Consider the following 20,461-nt stretch of genomic DNA (forward strand, 5'->3'; position numbering starts at 1 on the left):
TGTGGCTGGAATCCTCGTGGAAAACCGGGATGTCGCGGGTCGCAAAACGACCGCACCTGCCGCTGTGGCACAGAACCCAAACACGGTGCACGGCCGCTAGCTAACGGATTGTAGTGCAGAAAGGGACACAGGCCCGGCTTTAGGAGGATTAATTGCTTTTAAAGTAATATATAGCATATCTCTTTGTTGTTGCGCAGCTGTTGTGTTGTCACGGAGGGAGACCCGAGTTGTCTCGTCATCTTTGTGAAAACTGACAATAAGGTTATGCCATAATAGTGAAGTGCCGTTCACTAGCCTAGCTTAGCTCCGCATCGTCTCTGTACCGCAGGGCGTGATTTAAGGTGAGGCTGGGGGTCGAGGAAACTCTCTTTGTCATAAATTAACATTTTTTACCCTGTTTACTTGTCTTTGTCAGCGCTTGGAATTAAGTATCAGCGTATACAGGCATAACATTAACATTTACCAACTCTAGCATGCTAAGCTATCCGCTAACTAGCGACACTTAAAATAAGTGAATAATAGATTTAAATTGTCAAATTGTGGTGATGTCAATCTGAAAATTCTGCAATGATATATTACACCCAGTTGAAGATAATGTTGCATTGTAGGTCTTAGTAAGATGCCCTCATGGCACATGTCATTGACACCTATTATAGTAAGGTGAACCAGTTTACCCAGTCAGTCAAGAAAAACTCTGACAAAAAGACATGATCATTTAAATCTACCTCATTAATCTTAGGTTTGACTATTTTTATAACTGTTGTATGTTTTTTTTAAATCTCAAATTGTATTATTGATACATTTTTTTTCTTTATCTAAAAAAAAAAAAAACCAATCACCTTTTATGTTTATATTGTTGTCGTGCCTTTCAGTTTCAGTTTTTATTGAGTGTGTAATCTTACCCATGGCCTATATTACCTCTTGTTTTATATTTTGCAATTATATTCAATATATTTACTATTTTTTTAATGAAAGATAAAAAGGGCAAAACTGTATATATTTTAACTTTGTCTTGATATTATCATACACTATCACTGTGCTTCATAATATAAGTTTATTAATGATATGAGTTTATTGTGACTTGGTTTTGTGGTTCCTGGATTTTCCGGGGGTCAGAAGAAATAAAGACAAGTTTTTAATCATTTGCAAACATGATGAAACAGTTGTTAAATGCTTCTTCAGATGTTAACAGTGAGCTTTTATGTTTGATTGTTTCGTTTTTTTTTTTATGCTTCTGTAGAGGGAAGAGGTTGGTTTGATGAGTGTGGACACCAGACGAACGGCACCATGAGTGCGGAGCTGGATGCCCTGACTGTGGTGAACCAGCTGCGAGATCTTGCTGCTGACCCTTTGAATCGAAGAGCCATCGTAGAAGACCAGGGCTGTCTGCCAGGTCTCATCCTGTTTTTTGACCATCCTAATCCACAGGTTGTCTACTCAGCGTTATTGGTAAGCAGCTTGTATTGATTTGTTTTTATGGGTTTGTTCTCTTAGACCTCTTTGAATCAGGATAGCTTGAATACATAGATTTAACAGCAACATGTGTGACTAAAATTGTTTTTAATAATCAGTAAACTTCACACTCTTGTTTGTCTCTGTAGACATTTTTTCATTCATTTTCTTTGTCCCTTCATTGCTGCCCAGTGGGATCACAGCAGGTTTTAGTGACAGCTTCAAGGCCATTACTTTACCTCCACGGTCAAACACTGACCCCTGTTGCCTGCCACCACATTTTTAAAAGCACTGTGCAATGGTGACATCTGCTGTCTGCTGTGGTACAAACGCAGCGCAGAGTCTTCATATTGCTTCTTCTCCCCACGTTCTCCCCAGCCGCTCTTTTGTCCCATACATGACTTGTTGTGCGAGTGCACTTTGAAGTGGCTTTATGTAACCCTCGCTCCTTGACGGTAATCCATGAAGTGTAAACATCGAGTCAGTCCGTGTGTATTTATACCTGTTATGTAATATTTTGCCACTGCACTTGCGCAGCCATTTAGAAAGTACTCTATCTTTTAATATCGCGATGCGTCTGTCAGCTATTAGCAGTGGATAGATAACAGTTGCCCTTGTCCTTGCAGGCCGTGCGCTACCTGGCAGAATGTCGAGCCAACCGGGAGAAGATGAAGGGCGAGCTGGGCATGATGCTGAGTTTGCAGAATGTCATGCAGAAGCAAGTTCCTGTTGCACCACACACACACACACACATACACACACATTCTCACGATGCATTTTTCCTTGCACAAAGCCTTAACCTACACTTTATATTGTTTTCTGATCCACAAAATGTCCAGGCCTGTTGGTGTCCTGCTGGCCGTGAAAGACATCTCAGTTACATTACAATACAGTGACAAGGCTCAACTTGCTGTAAATGTTGATGGATGACATTATCTGTTCACGTTCCTGATGAGTTTACTCTTACACTGAGCAGCCATAACATTAGTACCACTGGCATCTGTGAATAAACCTCATTAGCTCTTTTTTTGACACCTATTAGTCAGTTGAATATGTGGAACAGAAAATTAATGTTTTGTCCTTAATGTTATTGTGTCAGAAGTATGAAGTTCTTTGGGATTTTAATAAGTTTGATAGGGAAGAAATAGTGGTTGATGGAGGATGAGATTGGAGCATCTTATGTCAGCTTTATTAGTGAAGCCACATCTTATTGACTCGGAGTGTGTGAGACCGTCAGTGTTCCTGTAAGACCCTGCTGCTTCTTTTGGTGTATAAAACATGGCGCCCTGCAACCAGCAGGTTTTTCCACGTCTGTGATTGGCCAGCTGTTAATAACAAACAGGGACAGTGTCCGTATAAAAGCACGGCGCTGGCATTTCATGGCACACCGGTTGTTTTCTATGCAGAAATGAGTCGTGACGGTGTTGATGGTCTCTCACATGAATCTTCTGTTGCTGTAGGTCAGAATGTGAGAAAACTTTATGACTAGAATTAGAAATAAGAATTCAAACCCTCTGCTAAAGAACAAAAATCACAGTGAAACAGTTGTAAACATTTAAATAGCTGTGCATGTCAAATTTATCTCACCTGACATGTAAAGGCTAAACATGTACAGTTAGTATAAAATCTCCTCACTTTTTCAGCACAGTTAGTGTAACATCACTTCAAAATTTTTAATGTGTATCAATCTAAGTGAAAGTTTTCAAAAGATGTTGAAAGGATGGAGCATTAAAGGTCATCGCTAAGATTACTACAACAAAGTATTTGCGTCATATTGGTCATATTTCACATTGTTTTAATAACACTATGCTCAGTTTCACTCCATTAGATTATATTGAAAACTTTTTAAAATAGAGATGATTCTAGTCATGAAGAGTCAGCTGATTTTACCAGCAGGTGTTTTAAAGCTCTCCTGCGGTGGATCTTTTCCTTCAAGTGCCATCAAGTGGAGTCCTTATGGAGGCGGAAGCAACTTTTTGGGCTCACAGTTGAGCCGCTGTGACTTTGTGTGGAGGTCAAATATAGCTGGACAAAGTGGGAACACATGGCTGAGGGGAAGCGTTTCGTGAAGTTGCACAGAATAGGTGTGAATATAATTTAGTATCCTTCAACTAATTAAAAGTGTGACAGTTGACGAGGTGCTGCCAACCTTTCGGTGCGCACAGTGTGAAATAATTGGATAAATCAGCCGATTACAGTATTTAGTTTGTCGGCGCCGCTGACGAGCTTTCAGCGAGGTGCTGCAGGAATGTTCCCTGTGGTGCTGTGGTCTTTAAGCTCCCGGAGGGCAGCTATGCCAAGCAGCCAATGTCGTAGAGGGTTAGCAAATGAGGAGTGACACTATGGTGACATAAAACTGTACAGCCTGTTCTAGTAACCCAGATCACTCTTGAAATATACACGGTTGCCGAACAAGTGCTGCTGATCTTTTGTAACTTATTTGAGCACGCGTGTGTGCGCACTACTAATTGGCTGCTTATTTTTTGAGTTCCACTTAATAGATGTACAAAGAATTATTTCAAACTAGCAGATTCAGAGCGTTAGAGCATTGATGGGTTCACACCATCTCCTGGTGAGGCCTGTAAGCTGCACAAGTTCTTTTACCTGTTGTCCCCTCACACGATTCACCAGAGTTTTCCTAACGAGACAGAGTTACAGTTTACCAGCTTGAATGGACTATTTTCTGGCTTCTCTCATCACCAGGTTTATGTATGACAAATACAGCATGTCAGCATTACAGTGCTTCAGAGAATAAGCAGTTGAGTGGCACTGACAGCTTGTGTTCATAAATCACTTTTTTTTGCAGAATATGCTGAATTGCAGGGTGTTTTTTTTTTTTTTTTTTTTTTTTTTTTTTTTTTAATGACAGTTTTTAATTTGTTTTTCCTTCACCCACAGGAGCACTTCACCTGGGGAGACCAAACTGCTGGCCTCTGAAATCTATGAGATTCTGCAGTCCGCCGGTAAAGAAGAGGCCGAACAAGCCGAGGCGGCCGCCGCCTCCTGCCGACGTAAAGCCCAGTTTTTCTTGGGATCCAATAACAAGAGGGCCAAAACTGTAGTGCTGCACATCGACGGGCTGGACGACTCGGTGAGTGTTCGCCGGGTACTGGCACATGTCTGTCGCTCCTGGACACACGGCGGATGCCTGTTGATGCGCAAGAATCTCTTTACAGTTCAGCGTGTTTGCAGCTGTCATGATCCAACTGTTGCCAAAGCTTCTTGGTGGCGTCTATCTGGCATATGATTGCAAGGCGGAGGGGTCAGCTTGTAAATGTCAGCCATTGAACAGCAGGACGCTCAGATTGAACCTGAATGCTGCTCTGCAGGAAGCGTGCACCTAGCCAGATTACATTACAGCAGACAGACGGCCTCCGGTGGGCTGCATCCCTATCACCGGAGGTGAAAACACGTAACACTGGCAGCTGGAAACCACATTTATGTCAACACTGCTTTCCAAAAGCATGTAGTTTGAAGGTAAATGTTATTCTGTATGTTTTCTCCACTTTCACATTTTAATGTTATCTGTGATTTTTAAGCCAGTGGGGTCAAAGTCATTTTCGAGCATGTGAGACCCGCTTCCTATTTCTTGTGGGTCACATAGTGACTGGTGCTAGAGTTGGACTCTCATGCGTCACTGTACATTTCCTGTTTCCAGCAGGTGGCGCTGTGGTCGATGGTGGTGGTCATACTTTCATTGTGATCACAGGCAGACTCGTGTCCGAATGTCCACACTATGCCCTAACTCCTCAATCACTATATAGTGCTGGACGACATAGTGGACTTTGTAGTGCCCTGAATCCTGAATCCGTTGGCGATTCGGACACACAGCTCCCTAGTTTTTCCCTCAGCGTTGATCACATGACCCCCGGCCGGTACCATGGTAACCAGACGTTTTGTAATATATATTTTTTAATGTGCTCTTATTCTGCATTTAATTTCCTTGTCATCTTTCTAATCGGTGAAGAATAAATAAAAATATATTATTAAATTATTCCCGGCTTGCGCTGCTGCTCTTCCGCTATTTTGCTGGAGATTCGCAATGCACGATGGGTAATATTGAGCCATCTAGGGACCATCGATGCTCACTACTTTTCAAGATACATTGTGGGAAATTTCTAGTGCCCTTCTTTTTTGCTATCTGGACATTCGGACACCCCTACAAATGGCCTCTTAACTACGTAGTGCCCCATATAGGAAATAGTGTGGACATTCGGACACAGCACTTGTTTCAGCCAAATTGGCCAAGGAAGGACACGCCACTTCCTGTTTCCAGTAAATTTATTTTAAACTTTTTCATATTTACAGAATACATAACAAAAAGAGTAACAGTAACAAGATAACAGGAATGACAAGAATATTGTCACTTCCTCCCTTCCCAAATAATATTTCTGCAGTGTTCAACTCCTAAAGAATTTATTTACATTTTTTTTTTTTAGATTTTTCCAGGTTACTTGGTGGTTTGGCGGACAGGATTAAAGCTTCTTGCGGGCTGGATTTGGCCCACAGGCCTCATGTCTGACACCCCTGCTTTGCAGTCTTTTGTTCATCATCATTGTCGCCAGTGAAGTCGCTGTTGGTCTTAAACTATTTTCACATTTCACTGCTTGAATCGTCAGTTTAAATTGTGCTCCAAGCTTTGGCTATAATAAAGTATCACGACTCTTATGTTCTGTGGGCGAACTACTGTTTCCAGTAAAGGGCAATTACAACATTTCTCCATACAATAATGAAATATACACAATTTGAATGCTTTCCATATATTTATGTACTTCATTCTCATTGTTTTAATGACTATTTAAGTATTTGCATGCTGCAGTTACAGCAATTTCCATATCAAATAATGTTTTAATGCGTTGAGTGATTCGTTAAAGATTTATTGCTGAAAGGATGAGACATGATCTGTGTTTGATAACCTGCAAACTTAAACAAGTTCTTATCAATCACACATACAGTTCTGATTCAGTTCATGAGAGGATTTCTTTTTCTGTTATTAAACCGATGAAGGCAAAAGGACAGCTGAGATGGTCAGTGAGACAAATGTGGGAGGAAGTCAGAGTCCCTGGAGAAAACCCCCTGCAGGCACAGGAGGAACATGGACGCTCCACACAGAGAGGCCGACAGCCGCCTGGCTGGAACAGAGCGAACCACTTCTTCTTTGTCTCCGGTCCTTCACTCCTCCCTCCCTCTCTTCTCTCTCTCTCTCTTCTTGTCAGCCTCTGTCTTCTCTGTCTTCTTCATCTTGGCCTTCTGCCGGTCACTCACAGAGGCCGATCCGGTCGATGAGAACCTGGGTGTCCAGTTTGGGCGTCGTCTTGTTCTCCATCCATTCTTCCTCTTTGGCCGTCCAGGTCTCCTCCACCTCTTTGGAGCATTTCAGTGCCTCCTCTTTCGCCCCGATCTGCTGTTGAAGTTCCAGAGCTTGAAATGTTCTCTTCCAGTCAGCGTCCATAAGTTTCCTCTGGGTCTCCACCTAATTCAGGCCATGAGCTCAGCCTTGCTGGACACGGAGCCTCAGCTTCTCCTGGTAGTCGTCATGCTGAGCTGCGATTTGTGCAGTCACCTTCTCCTCTTGAGTAGCCCAGTAGTCCTCCCACTGTTTGAGTCAGTCCTCCATAGATAACCACCAGCTGCACAAGGTCAACATGTGAATACTTGAGAAAAAACAGATAAAAAGTGGCATGCATTTAAAAAAAAAAGTGGATTTTGGGGTTTAAACACGGCCTAAGTACGCTGTGTGATGTACCGACACTCGTTTCCTGGTTCATCATCGGTCAGGTTCCGGGTTCTGCTCATGACTTGCCGCTGGTTTCTGTCTCGTCAGACCCGGAGGAGCCTGTGTGAGGAGGCTTTGCTCAAGATTCGAGGAGTCATCAGTTTCACCTTCCAGATGGCCGTCAAGAGATGTGTAGTCAGGATCCGCTCGGACCTCAAAGCCGAGGTATGTGTTCATCCACTTTACAGATTCAGTGTTATTAATGTGGATTTTTTTGTAACAACACAATAAATCACACCTGTATTGTTGTATGTGGTGCTTGGCTGTCACCACATTATACAGACAGTTCTTTTTCATTGGTTGTTTGACTGGTGGTTGATTTTTTTTTTCTCTCTAAACTGTTTTCAGTAGAATAAAACTTGAGTAAAATTAGATTAAAAATGGGTTTGATGCTTTTTATTGTTAATCATTGATTATTTGTAAGTATGCTTCTTTCTTTGCTTCGTATTGCAAACCAGTGACCACTTCATGTTTGAATTCTGGCCAAATGTATCATCTGTCTATAAATCATCCTCTGCCTCAGGGAATGCTGGAGGATTTTGTCTTTTTTTGTTGTTTGACCATCTGTAAAATGCCAATAACTTCAAACTGAAATTATTCTTGAAGGGTTTTTTTTAATATATGTTGATCAACACTTTTTTGATAAATATGCAGGGTTTGGGACTCAAGTAAGCAAAACACCAAATTGTCTGGATTTTAAACCATTGGATGTTAGCATTATATAGTCCAGGACAGTTGGATGAGTTATCATTGGAGATTTGTCACTGTAGCAGTTTCAACTCACCTTTTTTGAGAGTTGAAATACTGTTTGGCATTGCAGGACAGCTTTTCCATGGTTCATGTTTGATATAAAGAGAGATATTCAGACCCGCTCAAATTAAAAGCAAACTTGCTCTTCCCCCACAGGCGCTGGGAACAGCAATTAATTCCACCAAAGTAATGAAGGCTCAGCAGGTGGTGAAGACGGAGAATGGAGGAGAGGTAAGTTCAGCTCGAACCAGTGGCATGGAAGAAAGAAGCAGTCGTCACATTGTTTACGGCGGCTGCTCCCAGTCCTGCTCCTCTGACGTCTCAGTGCTCCGACACACCGGACTCGGATCAATTAGTTTTCGTCAGACGCTCTGCGGAGGCCGCATAACAAGGCCTTCATCTGAATCAGGTGTGTTTAAGCTGAGCGACATTAGAAACGCAGGGCAGTGGTCTCTGAGGAGCAGTATCGGGAGCCACTGAGCTAGAAGAAGTCCGTTAATAGGTCAGTGTGCTGGCTGTATGTTGTGTGTATCTCTATACAAAGCTGGCCCCCTGCCTGTGGCTGAGACTTATTCACACTGACATGATTAGCTAGTCACATCTCTGCCTTCGCCCGCAGGCTAGCTGTGTTTGTCTAAGACAAGATCAGGCCTCGCTGCATCTTTTTTTTCTTTTTTCCGGACTCATCATTTTGGAACACTTTTCTCAATTTATATGTTGAATTAATGTGTAGAATTGGACTCAAATAATAATGGAAGTCCCACAGTTTAAACAGTTTGAGTGCAGGTTGCTTCAAAGCTTTCAGGAGACAAAGGAAGCATTAGTAGCAATGCAACCTGCAGCCAGCAGGGGGCAGGCCTGACTCAGTCATGTATTTTAGCAGACATTGGAGATGATTACAGTAGTGACAAAACGCTTTTATTCCTTTATGGCAAATTGTATATATTCAAAAAAATTATTCCAGCAGATTAAAAACAAAGTTAATAATTCTGTTTGTTTTCGTGCAGTTGATGGTGCCATTCCAGGAGGACTCAGCAGTGCTGGTAGAGGAAAACACAGACATCCCGGACTACCTGCCCGAGGACGAGAGCCCGTCCCAGGAGCAGGATAAGGCCGTCACGCGCGTGGGATCGATCACAGACGGCATGGGCTGGCTCAGCACGGCCGCCAACTTCCTGACACGCTCCTTCTACTGGTGACGACCTCCCACCGTCCCCTCTCCGCGCTCCCGTCTCCTCAACGATACAATCCAGCTGCAGCCTTAGCTTCTCACAGCCTAGTCCTGGACTGAACCCTGCCTCACGGGCCTACAATAGCCCAGAGTCCTTCACTCTGTGAGGCGCACAGAGCACGGCCGCGCGTGTGCAACAAGTGCTGGACTGCCGAGCGAAACCTGCAATAACTTCAAACTGTGTGTGTGTGTGTGTGTGTGTGCGCGCGCGCGTGTGTGTGTGTGTATATAACGAACAACGAACCCACTGCTGGCTGTATGTGCACAACCATATACTAGCTACATGTGTATCTCAACAGACGTAAAGAAGGGAGTTCAACAACCGAAACCAAATAACTCGCCACTGACGTGTACGACCGTGCAGACCGAGCGCTTAACGAAGCTGGTAAAAATGACCAGATTCTTATTTTGGTGCATGATTTTGGTGTCCGTTTTTTATTTTTTTTTTTTTTCTCCTGCGTCAGTTGATTTTAATCGATCTTCAACTTGAAATTTTATAATTTCATAATTTTTTTTTTGCCTCTTCTTTTTCCTAATTCCCCCTTTATTTTTCTCCAGCATGCTGTTATGCTTTTGTGCCAATTTGCCCAATGCCTACATCTGTGATTATTGTGCGTGCCTTTTTTTTTTTTTTTTTGTTTTTTTTTTGACATTTCACCGTAATTATTTATTCATTGATCATCGAATGATTTTTGTCGCGAGCTCCGAGCATGTTTGATGTCTGTCCTCAGCTTTGTAAACTCGCTGAAAGGTTCAGTAGAAATAGCAGAAAGACACCAGCAAGAGGCTGCAGCGCACTCGCCCACTGGTTCACGTGTTAGAGGACTGCGTTGAAATCTGACAAAGCAACTTAAAATTGGCTTGTTAGCTGATTACTTTTTGCACAATTCTGTAACGTGTAGAGTTGCGTTAGTTGAATATCTTCTTGCCTGCAACGTCATAATCATGCAGTAATAATCCAGTGTGAGCTCTGTGTCGGCCGTGAACGGTCGGGCGGCTCCCTTCGCGGATTGCACAGATTTTAGGCTACCTCTGCTTTCAGCCTCCTGTCTCTCATCAGCATCACCGTAGTTTTAGTCAAAGCTCTAGGTCAGCATGGGAAAGACAAAACCAGTTAGCGGCCTGCTTGTCCAGTGTTTCCCAGTGTTACAAGGAGTCTCAACGACATTTGTACAGTATTGTAGCCGCTCCTGAACACGTAGGTTAAAATTCAGTTTAGCCAGCAGTGTCCTTAAAGCATTTCCTGTCCGTTCGGTGCACATGCAACCGCACAGAGGACTGAACTGCACGAGCAGTGTTGATTATGCCGTAACTAGGATGTGGTTCAAGCTTGTAAATGGTGCCTGGTTCCCAAAAAAACGTCACGCGTGAAGGATGTTTTGTTCTGCTCTTTTACTGGTTTGCATCTTAGATCCCAAACTAGCGTACGGAAGTTGTAGCAGCTGACGCCATGTCTCTCTGCGAGGGGTTTTTCTTTTACTTTAGTACCTAACATCCCGTGACTCATTCCAGGTTTTAATTATTGTGACATGTGTGAGTGTCAGACAATTATTACACACACTGCTGACCAGGCGACCTTTATTCCTTTGATTGTGCGGAGACGTCACTCTTGGTTGGAGTCAAACGGAGGAATGGCCCAGAATAACCTGAATAACATGAACTGGTGCCGGTCGTCCTCTCAAAATAGCAATAATCATTTTAAATGTTGTCATCATAGCTCAGCATCAGCCAGTGAAATAGTGTTTCTAAACAGAAAGGTGTTATTATTCTAGTATTATTTCTTTGTGTTTTGTCCATTTCTCAGCGTTAGGAGTCCTTCTGTTGCATCGTTTTAGGCTCATTTTAATATTTGTTTTCTCAGTGCATACTGGAAAGAAGTACTTGAACATTGTTCAGACCCGTCCTAATGTATGAATCGGTGTGTAAATTCCCATTACGTTTTGATCCATAACATCTTGAGCGTCACACAGCAGAGGTCTTTAGACTAGATCCTCCAAAAAAAAAAAAAGTAACTTCACATGTACAGCGTGTCAGCAGATGTAAAATAATGTATGCAAATCTTAAAACTGTAGATTCCAATACACTCTTAAAACAAATAACCATAAAATTTCAACCTTAAATTGCTTGTGCGTCATTTTTTTTTTTAATTGCATGCACGGTGAACCTCCTGATTCCTTCATCTTCCTGACGTGCGCGGCGCTCCGGACCTCACTTTGTCAAATCAAACCGCTGAGGGCGGCAAACATTCCTCGCCGGGCGGAGAGAGGGAGAGGCCAAATTCGGTTTTCTTTACTGGTGCATAAGTGAGGTGCCCCAGGGCGATCCTGTGGCCCTGCCCACCACTTCCCCCAGCCTGGGTGCTGGTAGGCAGCAGCCAGCCCCAGCTGGAGGCCCTGAAGCCACTGCTGCCGCTGCTGATGCTGCGGAGCCGCGGCTGAACTGCTGTGCCAAGCTGAAGAGAGGGCCTTCACTTAGCTGCTCCATCATCCAGACGGCCGGTGACAAGGAATTACATTTAGTGTTTACAGAACACTTTCGGTTTTTCCCCAGGCTGATTTTGCTCCAAACGTTTGTCCGTCCCGACAAATTCCTGGAGAATGAAGAGAAGAGTCATTAAAAGACACCGAAAGGGGGGGAAAGAAGAAAATCAATTTTAGTGCAGCTTGTGAATAATTTAGTCACGTCTGTGTAAGCTTGGGTGAGTTACTCTCTAATGTTGAATCAACTGAACAAAAGGAGAATTTTTGGAGTGCAGTAACAAATGGTTCCTCTATTAGCTTTTTTTCCCACAAAATAGCTTCACTTTAGAGACACATTTTGTATTGTAAAACTGGAACTGATCCCGTGTAAACGTGTGAAGGCAGAGCACATCCCTGACATGTTAGTTGGACAAGACGATACACACATATTCACCACCTCTGTGCAAATTCAGGCTCACCGGTTAACCTAAAACTGTATGTTTTAGAAAGGTGAGTGCAAGTTACACCCACTGAAAAAACCAGGTATGCATGCAAACACCAGACTCCGAGTCAGAAGAGCTTCTCCCCAAACCACAGCGGAGATCTCTACTATAAAACTGAAAAAGAAATCGAACTGAATCCCAATGAAAAGCTGCACACATGATCGGAAATCAAACCACTATTGCTTTCCAGACCCGTAAAAAGGAAGCAATGTCCTCTTTGGTAACATAAAGTTCAAATTGTCTACAGGAACAGAATTAACGCCGTTGTTTTCAGAAGGATGAAGGTCAGACTTCTTAAAAGTGTCGTCAGTACAGCAGAAATTATGTGGGTGTAAATCACAGGCAGACCAGCCTTTAATTATCAGAAGATACAGTCATGAAGTAACATTAAACAGCTGAGTCTAACATTCATCTCATGAAGGGAAAGACAGCTGCCTAGTTGTGTTTTGCATGTATGTAAAATTCTATTTCTGGATAATTCTCTCGTCCCTCTGATGCTGCAGATGTAGCATTTTGAGCATTTTTGCAGGTTGTGAAACCACACAGCAAGTGTTTTCAGAAATAAAGGCGTTAAACATGTATAGAAAATATTTACACACTTTAGAATCATAGTCAAAATTCACAGTAATGGAACAATTTTTGAATGAACTTGAAGGAACCTTGCTCCATACATATCAAAGAATCTCATCCTCTGGAGAAAAAAGCTCGATGAGCCACACAAACAATCCACCCTATTTGGAAAGACACACACAAACACTCACAGCGTTTTTACAATCTTTCCCAAAAATGCCTTTAAAAAAAAAAAAGATAACAAAATAGACAAAAATGAAGAATACAGCAGTAGACCCAAAAAAGGCTGAACTGTTTTTCACTTTTAACGACGGACAATCCATTCAGACCAAGTATATGTGAATATGTAAAATGCTGTGTTCAGGCTACATCAGTCAGGAGCAGAAATCTAACATCCTAATGCTGTTCATGTCGACACGATTATCACCAATAAACCACAGTCTCTATATGCCCTCAAACAAAGAGTGTTGACAGTTTAGTGCGAAAGTTATTCCTTCTAATGGGAGACTTAATGTCTCTTTTCTCCATTAGGTAATAGTTTATGAGACGTTTTCCACAAATTTGCAATATATTTGTAGCACTACTCAGTTATGTTTTTGCTCTTTGTTTACAATGAAGACTGTAAGGAAATCAATTTGAAAGCTATCAGATGTCCTCCTCGTTGGTATTAATTGAAAGCTGCGTGAAACTTTTTCCCCACATCTGCCTAAAGGTTCCACTCCCCACAGTCTCTGTTTCTTGAAATCCTGCGACTGCGTCCACATTTCTCACACATCGCCACTAGAGAGAGACAGCAAGCCTGACAAAGACAACAAACTAAAGTGTGCAGTCCACAGTGTAATCTCATCACATGTGATGGAAACACTTGTTTGTAATTAGATGACCTGAGATGATTATTGAGAGCCCGCGCTGAAGCCGCATTTCCATCTGGTGGGTTTGAACTTGAACAAGAACCATCATAACCGTCATCAGACCGCGGCCATTAACATGCTTTATTCACCTCGGCCTGATCTCTGCAGACCTGACGCGACTAATGCAGCCAGAAGGTTGTTTTTAATACTTAATACTGTGTATCCTTCCTCTCGCCGCCCGGACGCCGGTGTTAAGTGGTTTTCGCTTTCAAATGATTTTCTTCAAGGGTTCATACGCTGCCCCGTAATGGTATTTCTCCTCCATGAAGTTATTTGTGCACATAAAGGGATATCAACCGGAGAATATACGTGGCACACACACCTCTCATTTTCAAATTAAAGCCAGAGATAATTTCACTCTCCTTTCCCTTTTTTTTTTTTTTGATAAGCTGTATTGCAATTCCTCCCTTTTCTCATCTCCGCCCATCAGATAGAGCATAATCAGACTGTCTTGTGTACACTTCTCCTCCTCATATCAGCCCAGTTGCATATATGTGTATAAATGTGTTGTCGCTATCACCCTCCCACCTGTGTGTATTTGCATGCTTAATCTGCATTGGGGGGGAGGGGGGCCCCTGATGGAGGGGGAGATAGGTGCATCTCACGGCCCTATAGGCCCTTGAGGAATTTTATTGGAGGTTCAGCTCCTAGTCAATGGGATCAGCAGTAAATCCCGCTCAGAGTGTGGCAGGAAATGATGTGACTCCGGCAATTTATGTCAAATAACTTTTGAGGATGTGTGAGTGTAGCGATCAGCGCTGCCGGGATAACAATAACTCTTCTGCAGGGGGCCCCAGTGAAGATTTAATTGAGACATTTTTCTTTATCTGGAGCGAAGCGCTGGAGCCGTGTTGTTGTGTAACGAGATGTAATGTCTCTCTTTATACGGGGGTCAACATCCAGGATGAGGGAAGGTCACGGACTGACTGTTTGAGCATCCAATTTGCTCACGTAATACCCGCTCCGCAGGGAGCTGGGTAAAGACACAGAGTATTAACTTACACAGTTCACATACCACAGACACTGCGACTCCCTGTGTGCCAAAGGCATATAATGCATCTGTGTTAGTTCACATGTGTCCTTTGCGAGTGTGTGTTTGGGGCAACAAACAAATAGACAAAGGCTTCTTCCAGGGCAGAACAGCTGCACATCTTCATCATAACATCCTCTTTTTATGTTTTAAATTACCTTTGATTTTATAGATGGAGTAAATGCTTTACTTCTTTAGACATCAGCCAGAGCAGAGTCTGTTAGTGTGAACAATAATGCGGTTAATAAAGTCATTTTGCTTTCAGGAAATACCAATTTGTATCAGTTTACAACTGCGTAAGTTACAACCTGGCGGCAAACCTAGTTCAAAGCTTTTAGGGAATTAACAGCATTGAAATACTGTCACTAAAGATACTTAGCTGTTATACGTACATTAAAACGCATGTATTAAAATCTTAAATAGTCTGCATCATTTCCTGAAATGAAATTACAATCAGACCAAATATTTTCTAGGAAAAGCATCAAAACATATTGAACCTGCTTGTGATTCACAGGCTCAAACTTTAGATTATTATTGCAGAAACAAGCACAAAAAAGTTAGAGGATTGAAATGTTTCTATAACAGAACAATCACATTATGCAGGTCCCACATGGAAGAAAAATCCTGATGTTCTGCAATGTAAAAATAAAAATATCATATTGAATGCACATTTTTTCATCAATTTAAAACTTAAAAAAAAATAAATAGCATGTAGCTCATGTAATAAATACACAGATTAACCACCAGGAATGTTGAAGTGTTACAAATATTGATAGCTGAATTAGATATAATGCATTCATTATCATTAATTACCATGTTTTCACACTGTCACTTGGCCTAATGTATAACAATGTAGCAAATTTCATACCAACATCAGGTTTTGCATGTAGCATATCAGTTCACACAAACAGTCTTAGCAGTGGTGAAATGAAATGTGGTGGATCCTAAATGTTGCATTTAAACTACAAAGCAGCAAAGCACCAAGACAGTGGGGACTGTAATCTCCTGCTTCTGATTGCTGGTTATCTGTGGAGTTGCTGCAGAATCAGTAGGTTGTAAAAACACAGCAGTGATAACTTCATCTGTGGCTCTCTATAGTACGCTCTGCTATAATTTGAACATATTTCATGTGTATACTGTATATGGTCTGCATTGTGTCCCTTCGCGTGCCTCCTCTCCTGCAGCAGCTTGCATGGGGGCCTTGATGAGATGCGTGCACACACAGGCGGCTCATAATTGTGGCCATAGCTCATTATTGTCCCCCGGATGATTTGGATCCGCCGGGGGGAGCCTCGTCCTCTGACACTGGCGCGTCCGCCCGACTACAACCACTCCAACCGCTGATTGGTGGGATGAAATATTGCCGGCGAAAATTAAAAGGTCCCAGTGTCAAAATAATTCATGATATGCATATCTTCCCGGGCTTGATGAAATCGCTGATATCTGGATTAGACGGATAATAAAAGCGATGGGGATACAGTGAGACTGTATCGGCCCCTCCCGGGGTGCCGGGTGGGGTGGGGGAGAGCTGGATTAAAGGGTCAAGATACAACAAGTGTGGGTGTGCGTGTGTGCGTGCGTGCATCCACCCCTGTCAGGTTGTGCACGGTGCGGTTCACACAGCCCAGACCTGTGATTTGAATATCCGCTGTAATTGTCCCAAAACGGCTCATCAGTGGATCTGCCTGCTGCCATTAGGGCCCAACAAAATGGTGTGACATTCAAATTCCCCTCAATGACAGGTTATTAGAAGCCCCAAGCAGCAGGCACATAATTAAGCACCGTAACGCTGACCTGTAATATGAAGTGATGGCTCGGCGGTGGAGTGGGCAGGAAAGAAAAAGGTGCTTTGTTAAATCACGAGAGATCTGGCGTGCCTTTTTTTTTTTTTTTTTTTTTTTTTTCTTTCCACACGTGGAGCAAAGTAATCATAAAACCAAGACAGCTGTCAGTGTAAAACCCAACTCAAGATTATGGAAGCAAATAACACAGGCTATGATTTTACAACAGGAGACAAAAAAGAAAAAAAAAACTGTAAGCCAGATGCCATGGCAACTGCTGTCACACATTAGAAACTGTGGCATTACTCATCAAAACTGATCAAAAGAAGTGATGAATCCCATCATTCTGCCTAAAATCCCCTCTCCCGTGAGATCACGGCGGTCCGCATTTTACAATTTACTTATAGTCTGTGATGTTAGGCAGTGTGAACAAACCGCTCGGTCCAAAAAAGGGAAAAAAAAACAAACAACCTGAGAAAAAAAAAAAAAAAAAGCAAACGTGTGACTTTCATTTGTGACACTAAAAGCCTATTACACAATTTAAGACATGCTGTCTGAGGCCCCCGCTTTCCCCTTTAGAACAAGTGGACGTTGTGATGAGCAATGGACCCATCTGCTCTGCCCTCTCCTCCAACTGGTGTGTGAATATGATGTAGTCTGTAGGTGCCACTTCCAAGGCGTAATATAATACCAGTGGTACCTGGAAGATTTCTCAGCAAGGGATGGAGTTACATTTTTTTTTTTTTTTTTGCATATCTGACTGTGCTTCTGGGGTCAGCAGTTATCATGTGTCTTTATAACACCTCCGAGCTTTCTCCTCCGCTGTTATAATTATGCTTTTAATGAGCTGTTGAATCTTGTAAAACAATAAGTGCACAAGTTTTATGACCCACTTCTGCTTCTTTAATTGAACTCACCTTCACTGCTGAGGCAAAGCAAGCCTTCATGTTAAACTGGAGGCCAGAGGCCTGTGTAATAGTGGGTCTGTGGCAGGGCTGCTGAACAGAAGGTCTGCACTTCCCTCCCTCCTGCCTCCCTCCATCTCGCTCCCTTTCTCTCTCTATCTCTCTGCGAGCCCCCCTGCATGCCCCCCTTCATAACGGTGGCAGATGGCTGCAGATGAATCCCTCATAATCATGTCAGGACGGCTCCTCCGATCCCAATTCATCTCTTTAAACACATTTCATCAGACGGAGAATTACACAAAGATAAAGGCGGCCGGCAGACAACAAAAGCACACAAAGATTGTCCTTGCAAACAAGTGTTCCTAGTCCCTAACACCACTTAATCATTTGTGCTCCTGTTATTGCTCCTCACCCTGTGTGCAATCAACTCTACCCCATTCTCCTCCTCCGTCTCTTCACTCTTTATTTATGTTTTTCCATACTGTTAATTGTCTCCATTCCCAGCGACTGTCTGTCCTTATTAAGCATAAATCTCCCCGCCGCTGTCATTTCTCTTTAAAAGACAGGTGTGCAAAATCCGTTTCTCTCCTCGTTGAGTCTCGGTTTCTGATGGCTGCCCCTTTTGGAGGGCTGATAATTTTCCACAAAGTGAATTGTGCTCCCCCCCACCCCCCCACCCCGATTCCCTTTCCCTCCCCTGCTGTGACTCTTTGTCACCCATCCGCATGATGCCGTTAATTGTGGATCAGGTGAAGTTTGTCTCACCTCATTTCAGGGCCATGCTCCGCTAGGGCCATTCTCCCCACTCAAAGGCCACATAATTTCACAGCCTCCTACTTCTCATTAATCCCTCCTGAGTGGCTGCTCTCCGAGTTCCAGATCACAGATTTGTTTTGCTCTTGTTTTCTGACTCGCTGCCCTCCCTGCCCCACCCTCTCCTCTCCTCCGCCTCCGTATTAACCCCTTTAGAGAGACCCCCTCCTCTGCACCGTGCCAGGAATCTTCACTCTCCCCTCTTTCCTACCAGATCATTTATTTTTTTTCCCCCCCATAAAAAAATCCTTGCATTCGTCAAACATCCGAGCGCCAATTGTGCATTTGTCTCCTCTCTCACGCCAGGTTGCCTGGGCTTTTCTCTACGCGACACTCTTCGTCTGTACCTTTTGGGATCGACTGTGCTTTTCGAAGAAAGTGCATGAACAGGCGTCTGACTGCGATGCCAGTATCACCTCTTCTTTCCAAACAACTCGACACCCGTCTGCATGATGCATTCAGCTGATAAAAACCTGCCATCTCCATCCTAATAAATATCCAGTGACAAATTGAGGAAAACAATAGGAACTGTAGGAAAAGCTGTGTGTTTTCGTGTCCCCGCACATGTGCATGTGTCTGATCAACACGAGCGTCAGACTTCCTCATTCTTCTCCCACTAAACTTTTTTTTTTTTTTTTTTTTTTTTTTTTGTTGGTCCATAAATTATTCATGAGAAAAAAAAAAAGCTGAAGATCTCTCATTATCATAAAATAACAATTTGCTAATTTATGGAAACTCCTAATTACTTGCCTTATTTGCCATGACCATATTAAATATTCATAAATATGTGATTATTTCTTTGATTTGACTGTCGTTCACTTTAATCTACTATTTTTCCTCAACAATAGCCGCGTGCCGGCTTGTGCCGTGTGTACGAACCAAAACAAAAACCCAGGAGGGAACAATGAGGAGCACTCTGCATTCATACCAGGAGCCTTTATTATTTTTTTGTCACCCTCTTCAATTTCTGTACACCTTTATGATACATTATCCATATGCTAATTTCATAGCTTTACAGTTTTTAATGAATTGAATCCCTTTATATATGGGAAAGATTTCTGGCTATTGATGTCTCAAGTCGCATTCTGCAGTGATCCTTGCGGGACCGATGGTGTAAAATTAAAGGTTTTAGCAACGGTTCTGATTAAAACCTGGGGAAAATTAAATGCTCCCAACTGATGTGTTTATCCGAAATTGCCCGGATAAACACGTAACACAAAAACAACCAACATGGTATGATGTGAAATGACAAAAATGCCTTCTCATGCATAAAACATGGCCTATAGCGAATATTCTTGCTGAGTCCGAAGAGCTGAAGCACAGACTACACAAGTTCCTGAATGATTTTTGCGGATGCGGCTTCATCTCGTTGCAAGTCGGAATCAGAAATGCACTCGTTCATTTGGCTCCCATCCAGAACTAATCATTTCATTTTCCATCCTGTTGCCTGGAAGCCAACTTTCACTCCAGTTCATTTTTGATTCGCTCAGAGCTGAAAAGGACCGAGAGATTGTATCTGCGGCTGTCTCCTCTCTTCGTTGCGGCAAACAGTTGTCGGAGGAAGTCTCAGCCAAGTTCTCGGGAGAAAAGCGGAGTCTCGGATCCCATCTGGGACGACTAGATGAGGTCTCTTGCTGTCATCGCGTCTGTTGTCAAGGCTGCATTTAACCTCAAATTTATGGCTTTGTTATATCAGAATTAATTACAGATATTTCCCCCCAAAGTGAGTGACGTTGACAAAAACGCTAAGCGCAGGCAATTTAGCTCTATTTGCAGATTAATTTGGGCCCACCTGTGATGCTTGGTGTGCTAAGTAGGTACATCAGTTTTAATTACAGACCTCACAGAGTGGGTTTAGTTAAATTACAGTATTAATTATCACATTTACCAGATATCAGAGTGACAAACGGTTTTGGAGGCGCACTTCCCTCCAACCTCCTGTTTCTCCAGACAATCGCGTCGCTTTTGTCCTTCAGGCAACCTTCACACAGGTGGGTGTGTGGCGAGAGGCTTTGTTTTTTTCCGAGAGACAAGTGTTTACATCGATTCGCCACAAGTGGATGCAACGTCTCGAGAGGAAAAATACAAACGTCAGGTTTTTTTCTCGCCATGTGTTTAAAATTAGGCCCGATATTTTGGGAAGGGAGGAGAATGCCTCTCGGCGATCAGAGTACTTACTCCCATTATAAAAAGAGAATAAGTGGCCTTTGTCCACATCATTACCCTCTTCATTCACTCGGCTACATTAATCTCTTCAAGGATAATATGATTCATGCTTGA

The 20,461-nt window shown here is 42.8% G+C and overlaps 1 protein-coding gene across 1 annotated transcript; it reads left to right on the forward strand.

Moving 5' to 3' along the window:
* Window positions 1-53: 53 nt before the first annotated feature.
* On the forward strand, window positions 54-11,269 carry armc1 (armadillo repeat containing 1). The gene is made up of 7 exons (XM_030099240.1): window positions 54-341; window positions 1,241-1,449; window positions 2,079-2,170; window positions 4,351-4,543; window positions 7,277-7,393; window positions 8,135-8,209; window positions 8,986-11,269. The coding sequence occupies exons 2-7, from the start codon at window positions 1,288-1,290 to the stop codon at window positions 9,175-9,177; spliced, it is 831 nt and encodes a 276-aa protein (XP_029955100.1). The 5' UTR covers window positions 54-341; window positions 1,241-1,287; the 3' UTR covers window positions 9,178-11,269.
* The last annotated feature ends 9,192 nt before the right edge of the window (window positions 11,270-20,461 follow it).

This window comes from Salarias fasciatus, chromosome 9 (genome assembly GCF_902148845.1).
Source record: "Salarias fasciatus chromosome 9, fSalaFa1.1, whole genome shotgun sequence".
NCBI lineage: Eukaryota > Metazoa > Chordata > Actinopteri > Blenniiformes > Blenniidae > Salarias > Salarias fasciatus.

Coding starts and splice junctions, on each gene's coding strand:
- armc1 (XM_030099240.1), top strand. CDS start 1,288: ATGAGTGCGGAGCTGGATGCCCTGACTGTGGTGAACCAGCTGCGAGAT. Junction 4,544..7,276: donor TCGACGGGCTGGACGACTCG/GTGAGTGTTCGC, acceptor CTGTCTCGTCAG/ACCCGGAGGAGCCTGTGTGA. Junction 7,394..8,134: donor GCTCGGACCTCAAAGCCGAG/GTATGTGTTCAT, acceptor CTTCCCCCACAG/GCGCTGGGAACAGCAATTAA.